The 13325-nt window shown below is 25.4% G+C and overlaps 1 protein-coding gene across 2 annotated transcripts; it reads left to right on the forward strand.

Moving 5' to 3' along the window:
* The first annotated feature begins 2211 nt into the window (after positions 1-2211).
* Positions 2212-11829, forward strand: LOC126898463 (uncharacterized). Of its 2 annotated transcripts, XM_050672499.1 has the most exons (8): positions 2212-2352; positions 2427-2481; positions 2590-2607; positions 5047-5184; positions 6216-6236; positions 10396-10419; positions 10491-10508; positions 11114-11829. In XM_050672499.1, exons 1-8 carry the CDS (start codon positions 2350-2352, stop codon positions 11539-11541), a joined length of 705 nt encoding a protein of 234 aa, XP_050528456.1. In that variant the 5' UTR covers positions 2212-2349; the 3' UTR covers positions 11542-11829. The 2 variants fall into 2 exon arrangements, with proteins under 2 accessions (XP_050528456.1, XP_050528458.1); XM_050672501.1 differs by lacking the exon at positions 6216-6236 and having other exon boundaries at positions 2213-2352.
* The last annotated feature ends 1496 nt before the right edge of the window (positions 11830-13325 follow it).

The raw sequence follows: 13325 nt of genomic DNA on the forward strand, positions 1-13325 counted from the left end.
TAAAAAACGATTCAATGCAAATCTGTGGATAGTGTTTAATTTTGAAAAATTAGTGGATTATTCCAAAAGCTACTTCATGATCTCCTAGTTCCTTATTTTTATTCTGATTAAGTTTTATGATTTATAAGTGTAATATATGAATTAATATAAATATTAATATGTAAATATATAAAGGGAAATGGTGTTATTTAAAAAAAAAAGTATGACGAATGAAAGAGGGATATTAATAGTACTTGTCTTAAAAAAATTATAATGATCCATACATTTTTCAAAAAGTTACAGAATTATAAAGTTAAAAATATAAAAAGAATTTTTTTACAAAAATCGTATTTATTTTATTAACTTTGATGTCCGTTTTCAACGTGAAGACAAAATAATGTGCGAATTTTATTTTTTCCATATTATATTAGCTTTAATTTAAGATAATATCTTAAATTAAAGCTTTTAAAGAAACACTTTTATATACAGGGTGTCCCACCACTCACTGACAACTTAAATAACTTTTGATCCAGTTAATATTTTTAGTTGATTTTTTTTTTAAATAATAGTTAGACGTTAGGTCTATAGCTATATCTCAATAATTAATTTTTTACATTTTATTAAAAATATTAATTATTTTTAAATTTTAAATAAAATGTAAAAAAAAAATCTAAGATAGCTATTTTGTAGAGTAGAATTTAAAAAAAATTTTAGTAAAAAAATATCTTATTAATATTCTGTAGTAAATATTCTGTAGCGTTTTGAAGTTTGTGAAAATTTGAATTTTCATGTATTATTTTACGGTATTAAACATTGAAATACGTATTGAGAAAAGGACAGAAGAAAACGCTATCTTTTCATGATTACTGTGTATACATATGATGATAGTGTGTATACATTACAAACTTGGCATAAATACCATGATAAGAAATTAGATAAGGCAATTATTACTTATCACTCTCATTCAAAAGTATATTGAAAAGATAGCGTTTTCTTCTGTCCTTTTCTCAATACGTATTTCAATGTTTAATACCGTAAAATAGTACATGAAAATTCAAATTTTCACAAACTTCAAAACGCTACAGAATATTTACTACTGAATATTAATAAGATATTTTTTTACTAAAATTTTTCTTAAATTCTACTCTACAAAATAGCTATCTTAGATTTTTTTTTTACATTTTATTTAAAATTTAAAAATAATTAATATTTTTAATAAAATGTAAAAAAATTAATTATTGAGATATAGCTATAGACCTAACGTCTAACTAATATTTAAAAAAAAAATCAGCTAAAAATATTAACTGGATCAAAAGTTATTTAAGTTGTTAGTGAGTGGTGGGCCACCCTGTATATTATATATAAATGTGTCAGTGTTTCCGGAACACTTTCAATAATTAAGTTGGAAAGTTCTACTTTCTATATGCATTTTAAAGTTTTGAACCCCTCTATTGTAAGGGAAATGGTCTGATTTAAAAAATAAATATGTCGCATAAAAGAAAAATATAAATATTACTTATTCGAATGAATTTAATTTAAAATATTTCGTTAATTATATCCTAGTTACTAGTTTTATGATATTTTATTATATAATAAAACATTGAAAAATTAGCTAATGCTGGAAAAATTACTTTACAAATTCCGATTTAAAATTTTTTTTTAAATGAAACAGCTCGATGACGTTATTTTGGGAAAATTATTCATAAAGATGAGAAAAATTATTTTAGCATTCCGTGAACCTTTAAAAGTTTGATCAAAAACGCTATTTTCATCATTGTTTTTCGATTTAATTCCTGATATTTCGATTAGTAGGTTATTGTTGTGATTATGAATACACCTAAGTATTTTGTTGTCATATTATTATTTTTTAAATTATTATTTAATTTCAAGTGTGAACAATTATATTGGTAAACATCTTCTTGAATAAAATTTTTTTTGCAAAACACATATCATGCCAGGCGTAGTCAGGTACTTACACCGGTATCAGTGACCTGTAAGGTCATCCGAAGGGCTTAAGGGCGCCGGGTCTGCAACCACCCGATGCACAGTAAATATATATTTCTAGGTATTCAAATATGCGTTTTATAAATGAAGATTTTTTAATCATACTAATTTGTGTACACAGTTGTCTGCTTATTTTTATAACATAATTTTATTTTAATTTAAAAGTGTAATTTTGAAATAATTTAACTATTTTATTTTTTGTACCAAGTGCTCTTCATTAAAAAAAATTAATAAATAAATAAGAATTATTTTAAAAGGTTTTATATTATTATTTTTACATTGATGAGTATATATAGTGTAAAGAAGGTATAAAATTTGATTATTAGTTTGAAATATATCAATACGAATACAATTTGATTTAAAAAAATGGTATGTTTTATTTTCTAAAAATAACATAATTTTTGTATAAAGGTTGAATCGCTAAATGAATTTTTTTTTTTCAGAATTTGGTCATCACTTTAGTCACATTTTTAATATCTTTCTTGTATGAATCCTGTGGTAAATATTACATTTAAACTAGTTAAAAATATTAACGATAATGCAGTCAATTATATTTAGTGTAGAACTAACAAATAGTATTTATATTAATAATTGTTTTTATTACAGGATTAGATAAACAAAGAGGTTTGGATTCTATTCATAAATAATAAAAAAAAATATTTTTAAGTGCTATAGTTTTAAATAGAGACGGTGTGGTCGAGTCAGTAACGTGCCTGAAACGAACTGTCTCAGGTTCGAGATTCGGTTACAGGCGGCTACGTTTGCTGAACGAGAGATCAGTTCATTAATTGGATTCTCTCTGTCCAACGACTGACTAACAATTCGTATAAATGGCTAAGAAACCTCCTCTTTGGGTGGAGGATGCAATGGTACTTAAAGAGACTTAAAAATAAAAAAAAAAATTATAAATAAGGTGTTTAAGTATGGTAGTACATATAGTGATATTTTTATTAAAAATAAGTTAACATTTACACTCATTAATGTTCATACACATGTATACGAAAAAAGTAAGCGTTGATAACTTCTCGAACTTTCAAAGAAATAGTTATTATATTAATTAATGTAAATACATATGAAAATCTAATGTTTCTATAACAGTATAATATTATATTATTTATTAATAAAAATATTTTAATATAATATTCTGTTTATTTTAAATTCTATTTTTGATTATTTTCAAAAAAAAATGAAATATTTACAATTTGGAGACGATAAATGACGTATGAATAAGTTTGAAATTTTTAATTCAGTTACAAAGGAAGAGCAGGCGGAAAGACTGGTTGAAATAGAGTCATCAGTAAAGATTAAACATTTAATAGGAAAATTACAGAAGATGTAATTAGTGTAAAGGTTATTAACGATTACCGATAGAAGAGAACGAAGATATTTTTAGAGAAAGCTGAGGAAGTTTATATACACCGCGGGGAAAAGAATGAGAGCATGGGAGGACAATCACAGTATCAATAATAAATTAGCTTATTAAACACTTAAGTGATGAATAAACAAAAATTAAATATTATAGTATTGAAGAAAAGAGAGTGGAATATTTGTAAAAAAAAGAAAAATTAATAATTAAAGATGTTTGGTAGAGTTGTTGGTATTATATAAAAAGGATGTCGGGGTTTGTATGTGTAGTAAGGTCTAGTTTTAATAATTTAAACGACTCAACAAAGTTATCCCTATCTTACTTCTTTCTATTTTTGTTTATTACATGTATTTTTAAAGAGTAGAGTATGTAGTTTTCTATCGTTTTTACGTACTATGTATATTTTTAGTAGTTAAGTAGATCTATATCCACACTACTAGATCCAGAACTAGCTTGTCGATGGAAATAACGCACTTCAAAATATATTATAATTGAAATACGCTCATCTTTCCAGTACTACTGTCTATCCCAACTGCTTATACATTACCAAAAAGGTTGGACCAAGCCTTATAACTTTTGGGTACATGGATACAGAGTACTATAACTATATTAATTACAATATTACGCTTCTTCACTCTGTTCGGCACATTAAGGCTGTCCAGAAATGAGGAACATAAAAATATTTGATTTTATTAAATATAATAATAACATCATTTTCTAACGAGAATATTTAGGTAAAAATTAAAATAAATAATGTTTATTTCTGCGTAAAATATTTTAGATCATTTAAAAACAATGTTCAACATTTAGGTAATACGAAAAAAACTAAGTCCTAGGGACAAAATATTTAATTATATTGACGTGAATCTCCACGTCATAAAATATTGACCACTAGCATCACATCCCCTGTAAGAAAATATTGGTCAAGAGCATCATATCCTCTTCTTTTATGCAAAAATGGCCTTTTTATAACATGGAGTAGGTAAACTAGCGATTTCTAGTGAAATTCCTGAGATGCTGTATATTAGTTTGTGATTCGTTTACTTGTGATAGAAACCTTGGGTTGTAAGGGATTGGTTTGAAATATTTGTTCATAAATGGATTTGAATATTCGAAAAGAGACACATTTTTTAGATGATTTTTGTTTCATTTGTATATATATATAATACGCGCGTTAAAAATTATACTAAAAGTGGTTTAAAATTATTTCAATTGTAAAATTATAATATTTAATGCTCATTAATTTCGTCATTTAATCCAATTTGAAATTTCGACTAAAAACTAATAATAAAACTTTATTTAAGGTAATAAATATATTAAAACTAAGAAAATGAACTGTTAGCAAAAATAATTTTTGTTTTTTCCCAAAATAAAACTTTTACATTCATTTTTATTTATAATTGTATTACATAAATTAAACCTTCAAAATTCATGGAATCGTGGAAATAACTTCCAATAATATGTTGATATAATTTTTTTTTAAATTTAAACTTGAAATTTATATTAAAAAACGAAGATATATTAAATTTACGGAAAAGAAAAGGGACTGTTAGCAAAAAATTATTTTTGTTTTATCCTAAAATAAAATAATCTAACTGTTACATACATTTCTCAACTTATCATTGTTTTAAATAAACCTTAAAAATTCGTGGAATTGTGTAAATAACTTACAATAATATGTTCTTAATATTTTCTAGAATGCTCTATTTGTTTTAATGAATTTAAGGGCCTTGTTTTGATAACTAATTGTCAACACGTATATTGTTATGGTTGTCTTAAAAATTGGAGAAAAAGAAATTCAAGTTGTCCTAAATGCCGAGAGGAAATTTATAAACGTAAATATTTAATAATCATGTAAAATTTTCGTTGATTTGATGTACATATAATTCTTAAATGAAACATGAAAATTTATCCTAAAATGATTCTTTAGGGCATATTAGAAATTGACGCTTCAATGGCGAACTATGATTATTCCATAGTTGTCCATAAAATTTAACCGAGAGAGAAAACAATATTTTATTATTATTCATGTAAATATTTTTGAAAATTGATTTTATGATTTTTGTAGTTCAAGAAATCTTCTTCTTATCCTCGCCTTTATCCCAACTACTGTGGGTCGATCACCCTTATCCTAAACTTCTTCTTGACACGATCTTCCACATTAGTCGACTTCATATCGCATTCAATAACATCCCTCCATCTCTTTTTTGGTCTTTTTTTTTTCAACATTCATTTCTATTACTGTTCTTACAGCACCCATTCCTCACACCTCATAACATGACAAAATTATCTAAGTTTCTCTCATCTTATACACGATTGACACTACACTTATTTTCCCTCTTATATGTTCTATCCTTATCCTATCTTCTTTAGTCACTCCACACATCCATCTAATCATTTTCATTTCTGCTGCATTCATTCCCTGCTCTATTCTCTTGTCAATCGCCCAACACTGAACCATGTATAAAGCTGTACAGTACAGACTTATAGAACTTACCTTTCAACCTCATTGGAATTCTGTTATCGCATAACACATCAGACACTTCTCTCCATTATTTTGTGATTCAAGAAATATTTTTTTAAATATTAATATCTATTGTTTATATTTTATTCATAAACGTAAAATTTTTAACATTCGGATCACAGTAATTTTTTATGGCAATAGCGATTCTATGAATAGGTAGCATACAGCACTACTTGATTTTTAATACAATAGTCCAGTGCAAAATTCCTGACAAAAAATTAATTTTTTTTGTAAAATAAAACTTATAAGCGCATTATTACCTAAAAAAGTAAAAACAACATATCTATATAATTATTATTAATTAATGTTTTTTTTTTATGAATTGTTGTTTGAAATAGCCAGTAAGTGATTTATCTTTAAACAGTTAATTTTTATAAGCAAATATAAAATAATAAATAAATTTTTAAAAATAATTTCTTAAAAGAAAATGTATAGTTGAACATTGTAATTTAACAATAATACTAACGAGTTTAAAATAGGGACTAGAACTGAACCGAAAAAAATCGGAACCTTAAAAAATTTACAAACCATAACCGCTACTTGAACCCAAAGCCACGGAATTATTAAAAGCAGAAATCTTATAAAAATAATGGTTAAGGGTTCTATTTCAATAATTTTGATTAACAAATTCCAAAATTATAAATTGTGTTGTAAATGAGTGCTTTTTAAAGATATTTAAAATAAGTTTCGTGGTGATATATGTCATTTCAGTAATCAGATTGAGCTTCCGTATTAGATCAAATATTTAGAATTATTACAATTCTAATAACTTTATTGATGAAATAAATGATGATGGAAGCTAAAATTTCATTATGTTATTGATATTGTGTATCACTTTGGTTGTAGTATTTATATGGCCAATTTTTAATCAGTCAAATTTGCAATTTGATAGTAGTTTACTAAGTGGGCTATATCAACATTTTAATTATATTTAAAACAAAAATTTTCGAATAAAATTAAATAAGTTTTATGTTAAGTTTAAGACAAAGTTTGCAAATAGTAAGGTTAAAAATATAAAAATTGCTCTGAAAGTGATGTTAATCATAGACATATATCATCTACAGAATGATTCTTTTAATACAAACCACTCAATTTCTCTTAAAATGCTAATTTTTTTTTGGCTTTTGTTAATTACAAATTATTATAAAATATAATTATGTTCATCGCTTATGTCTTTATAGATTTCAACTTTATTTTTTTACATTTTATAATATAAAACATAAAAAATATTCTATAAAAAATAAATCAAGATACATTTGAACATAACAAAAGCAAAAAAAAATTAAGAGTAATTGAGTAGCAACATTTAAAAGAATCACTCTGTATACATTTTCCAACTATGATGATTTTTTTATCTACAATACTGGAGATATATTTTTTATTTTTCTAAAATTATATTATAGTAATTATTTTTTTTAAATACAAATTTTTTAGAGTTTATAATAAACCAAATTTTTAAAAACTGATTAATACCGGTTCTGGTATCTTAAATTTGTTTTAAAACTTTTAGAAATTTTAATTTTTAAACTAACTGAACTGGAGCCCGAATTGTTATTTCATATAGGTTTTATTGCTTGATTTAAAATTCATAAACGTTTGAACCTTAATTATAATTTTGTGACTAAAATCCAAAAGTTGATATGTGAAATATAGTAATTTTTCTGGAGAATAAAAAAATCTGAAAAATAAACCTTCTCGATAATATAAATTGGTAATTTTTTGGCATGTGACAGAAAATAACCTTCTCTGTACAAAATATAAAAAATTTCAAAACCACATTTTTGTGACATATCAGCTTTTGAATATAATCCACAAAATTGTATATTATTTTATTTGTATTGACATAACTCATACACGTGTCTAATTATAACTTTGTATCTATGTGTTTTTCATTCTAAAATATAGTGATTTTGTTAACGTTAGCCTCTCGATTTCTTTTAAAATAATAATTATGTAAAGAAAATTGTTGATATTTTTTAGTTTTAATTCATGCCTTATATCATAAAAGGGTGTTAACTTTATATTTTTATATAATTTCTTATTTTATAAACTATTTAGTTATGTATGTTACCATTTAAATAAATAAAGTTAACACCATTGATAGGGCGTTATTTGAGTGCGAGCCCCAAATACCCGTCAACAGTAATCCAAGGAACATACAATAGAATAGCTGACTAAATTATATATACTTCGAGTACTGAAGTTTGTAACTAGTTTATATCCTCTTAGAGAAACAACCGAGGGTCGTACTTATTAATGTGTAATGCAATTGAAAACAACGAATGACATGGTTTGTTAATAATTAAATAAAAAAAAAAAAACCCAGCACAGGGGGTCGCGGCACAGTGCTGACGTGGCATAGTTGGATCAAGTATAATGATATCTGACAGTGATTAAAATCACTATCATAAAAAACGCTTTGATGCAAATTTTTAGATAGTGTTTAATTTTAAAAAATTGGTGGATTATTCCAAAAGCTGCATGATTTGATAGTTCCTTATTAATATCTTGATTAAGATAAAGTATGTCGAATGGAAAAGGGATTATTAAAAAATATTATTTCTCATAAAAAAATTATGTTGTTCCATACACTTTTCAATAAGTTATATCATTATAAAGTTAAAAATACAAAAAATAAAATCGAGAATTTTCACACAAAAATAGCATTTGGTAGTCATTTTCAACATAAAGAAAAAATAAAGTCCGAAATTTTTTATTCAATTCCGAAATATTCAACGAAGGTATTATATACATCAAACCGATATATGGATAAAAAGGACAATTTTATATAGTTCTATACAGTTCTTTTAACGTAGGAGGCAAAATATTCAAAAAATAGCTAGTTCAAATTTTAAAGTTATTTTTCTCGACTTCAAAGAAACAAAAAAATTTAAATATATATAACTTTTTATACCATGTCAATTAGATTGATATAATATTTATGAAAATCAGTTTATTTCTCATAAAAAAATTATGTTGATCCATACACTTTTCAATAAGTTATATCATTATAAAGTTAAAAATGTAGAAAATAAAATCGAGAATTTTCACACAAAAATAGCATTCGGTAGCTATTTTCACCGTGAAGACAAAATAAAGTCCGAAATTTTTTTTTTGCATAATAAAGTATATTACATTAGCTTTAATTTAAAATATATATAAAAGTGTCAGACCTTCCGGAACATTTTCAAAAGTTAAGTTGAAAAAGTAAATTTTTTGTGAAAAAGTTGTCATTTTAAATCCCCCCGTGGGCACGTAAAGGGTCAGATATGAATAAAATATATACCAAATGAAAGGTAATGATATCATGCATCTATATAAAAAAAAATTATATTGATTCGGTTATTTTTAAAAAAGTTATAGCAATTTTAAGTAAAAAAAATTTAAAAATTTTTTAAAATTAGCGATTTTTATATTTGTAATTTTTTTGGAGGTTTCCCCCATTTACGGGGAACGAGGGGATTTTTTTTCAATTTTTGAGGGTAATGTCTTCGATTAGATACGATTTGTGATCTTTTGACATATTGTTGAAAGAAATCGGTTCGGTGAGAGCTGAGAAAAAGTGGTAACAGACACAAAAAAAACGGAAGAGCACANTACGGGGAACAAGGGAATTTTTTTTAATTTTTGAGGGTAATGTCTTCGACTAGATACGATTTGTGATCTTTTGACGTATCTTTAAAAGAAATTGGTTCGGTGAGAGCTGAGAAAAAGTGGTAACAAAAAAAAAAACACATCATAGTAAAACCAATACCTTCTCAGCTTCGTATCGAAGCTAAAACAATCATGACCCGTGGATACGAGACCTGTGTCCATTAGAGAGCCGACGACGCTCCATAAACATCATAAGAATTATAATTGTTTGAATAAATAATAATAATACTAATAAGTTGAAATAATATTAATTAGCCTTTAGCGTTTATATGATAGGTGTTGACTGCTTATCGCACTGCATTTTTCCTAATGGCATTGTGTTAGAATGTTTATTTGACGTTGTTGTCAGGTCCTGTATGTCTATATATATAACATACGCTAATGTGACCATATCAACCTTTTAAGGTATAAGGGATGAGTTAAAAATGTACTTAATTGACAAATTAAAAAACTATAAAATAACTAAAAAATACCAATAATAATTTTCTTAATATTATTATTATCAACAATGTTATTTTAAGAGAGATCGATTGAATACTGTTAAAAGCATCGTTTAGTATATTAAAATCACCCAAGTCCGTATTTCAGCTAATAATTGAGGGGTGAAAAAAATTATACTATCCAAATAATCATAGTTTTATTTAATATTTTTAATATTTATATTAAATATTAATATTTAATACTTACATATTATAATAAAAATTACCAACAAAATAATTTATTTTCTGGTAGTAATTTAATAAAATGAAACAACTATTGAATATTTTAATAAAAATTTTAGTTTAAAATAGAGGGTTTACAACTTCTAGTGGGGAACGGAAGACATTCATAGATCGTATAATAATGTACTTTTTTTGTAAAATTGTAGAAATTTATCAGTACACAAAACCGAGTAAGTAAAATGTAACACATGCTGTAATATTATTTTGCATTATTTTTAAAAATGAATTTTTCTTGTTTTAGTCGGTGCGGAAGACATGAGTAAGTATTGTCTTATTTGTAGAATCCACATTCAATCTGACCTATTTGATAGACTTTATTTTAAAAATAAATTGGGGGTCTTGAATAATGTCATACATAAAATATTGACGTATTTTTCGATAAAGTATCATTAGATTAATTCCAATGCTTTTTTTGACAATAAAATTATTCTATTGTACAAAAAATAATTTTGCAGAGAGAAATATTTGGTTCATATTTCTAAAAGTCTATAAGAACCATTAATACTTTATTTCAGATCAAAAGTTATAAATATCTTCGTAGTCTTTTAGAAAAAAAATTATTTATTCATTAATCATTTTTAATTAATGTAAAATTTGAAATAATACGTAAACATATAGAATTGAATTAATACTATTATGTATCAGAAAAATGTTTCCAAGATAATCAAATATAATGTTGAATTAAATCGTTTAAAAAGTATATTTGGTATGTGTGACTTATTACTTTTAAGTATCAATTTACTACTAATAATGTTAAATAAAATTAATTTTAACATTATAAAATCAACGCAAAAACTTTTTTTTACAAAAATAAATTTTTAACTATAGAAACTTATTAACTGATTTTAAAATTAAAATCTATAGTCGATTCATGGAAAAAACCGAAAATTCATCCTGGTTTAACAAGAGAAGAGGAATTGCTTTTATTAAAATTATCAATTAGCAGGCCTTCTCGTTATATTCACATATTTAAGGAAATGGTAGCTCGTTATTTATTTCTTATACCAAATCACTATGCCGACAAGCAGCTATTAATTGATATTGGTACTATAATTTATAATTTTAATGATATACTTCCGGGACTTCATCAATGGACAATAAATGTAAAAACACCTCACGAAGAAGATTTAGTTAGACGTTGTTCTTTTAGAATGAATTTAACTGAAACAGAAAGTACAATTTTAAGAGAATATTATCTCCGGCATAATCTTGATCCCGATGAACAATTTGAAATACGAAAAGAATTCGTCAGGTCAATAGACTTTGTTTATGCACCTCGCAGTGGCCAGTAGGTTAGAAGAACACAACCTTTTAAAACTTATACAATTGTGTATGTGTACAATATTCCAGTTTAGATTATTGATGATTTTTCTTAATAATATTTGTATTCTAAAATTTTTTAAGTAAAAAAATTACTATCCAATCAGTATTTTTTGAGTGATTCTGTTATCATGAACCACTTATATAATCAAAATATAATAATATTATTAAAAATTCTTTTTTTTTGTTCATTGTAGTTACATTTGATTTTGAAAATGAATAAGCGAAATTAAAATCGATGTAATTGCACTAAATATAAAGACAATAAATTATTAAAAAATTTAAAGTGCGATTCTTTCTTTGTAAACTACTTAATTAATTAAAAAAAAAAATTGAAATATTTTTGATATCTATTGTCTTATGTGTTAAAAGGATATCAACCTTATTTCTATAAAGTATAATAGTAAATTTATTCGTTAGATATTTTGGTATAGTTTATATCAAATCTAAAATAAAGACTTGATAATTTAGTATCTAAAAAAGACTATGTTTTAGAAATGTTTTAGTACACAATCCGTTTTTGTGCAAATCGTTCGACAAATACAAACCTTTTCACATTTTATCACATTCTTAGCTGCAATAATAATCACTGCATAATAACTGATGTAATTTATACAGATTTTTCTCCACAATACATATAGCTTAATATAGATAATACATTTTAGCTAATCTAAAGATACACTGATGTTGCTGAGACGCATAATCGTTTAAATGTTATTGTTTACATAGTCAGCTCCTAACAAGAAATCAACGAAATCATACAATTACACGCAAGTAACAATACACAACATATTGAAAAATATAATCATAATAATTTGTTTATACTGGGTTATCAGTAGTATTATTAATATTCTTATTATTTTTTTTTTCTTTAGCTTTAAAGTTCGTTAAGGCCCATTGTTGCAACACACACTTCCTTCCATCTCTTTCTATCCATTGCTACCTCCCTGTAGTTTTCACTTCCTAGCGTTGTTAGATCCTTTGAGACTTCATCAAACCATCGTTTTTAGGTCTGCTTAAGGGCCTCTTTCCTCGTGGCTTCCAACTTAGTGCCTCTTTGTAATCATGTTAGTCCTTAGTATGTGACCTAGCCAGCTTAGTCTTTTGGCTTTAATTAGTCTAATTATATTTGGTTCTCCAAAAGCTTTATATACTTCTTCATTTAATCCTATTTCATATCTTTGTGTTACATTATTCATTTTAGGTCCACGTATCTTCCTTAGAAACTTTCTTTCTACTATAGCCAATTTTATCTCATCTTCTAACGTTGTTGGTTATGTCTTACATGTATACGTTATGATAAGTCTTGCTATTACTTTGTATAATCTCATTTTCGATATCTTTAATAGTAGCTTTGAGTGCAGGCATTTAGATAGTGCATGTATACATCTGTTACCTGCTAGAACACATTTCTTAATCTCTTCGTGATTGTTGTTTTGGCTGTTTAGTTCTGTACCAAGATATATAAAACTGTGTACTTTTTCAAATGTATACTCTCCGATCTGTATATTCCTTGTCTGATGTATTTGAAGTTGTTCTCTTGTTATACACATATACTTGGTTTTGTTTTCCTTTATTTAAAATCCTATTGTCTTGACACTTCGTATTAATTCCTCTGTTCCTAGTTTTATATCGTCTTCAGTTTCTCCGAGTACTAAGATATTATCAGCATACGCTAAGATTGATACAGATTTTCCGACATCAATTCCTTTATATTTGTTATGTATGCTTCGAGCTACCACCTCTAGAGTGACAT

This window comes from Daktulosphaira vitifoliae, unplaced genomic scaffold, assembly GCF_025091365.1.
Source record: "Daktulosphaira vitifoliae isolate Bord-2020 unplaced genomic scaffold, ASM2509136v1 Scaffold_2, whole genome shotgun sequence".
In the NCBI taxonomy this organism is placed as follows: domain Eukaryota; kingdom Metazoa; phylum Arthropoda; class Insecta; order Hemiptera; family Phylloxeridae; genus Daktulosphaira; species Daktulosphaira vitifoliae.

What these genes read in the sequence shown, in the direction of transcription:
- LOC126898463 (XM_050672499.1), top strand. An exon ending in CCGAGAGGAAATTTATAAAC is followed by an intron (nt 5,185 to 6,215) that starts GTAAATATTTAA and finishes TGAAATAGCCAG; the next exon opens with TAAGTGATTTATCTTTAAAC. An exon ending in AAGTGATTTATCTTTAAACA is followed by an intron (nt 6,237 to 10,395) that starts GTTAATTTTTAT and finishes GTAAAATTGTAG; the next exon opens with AAATTTATCAGTACACAAAA.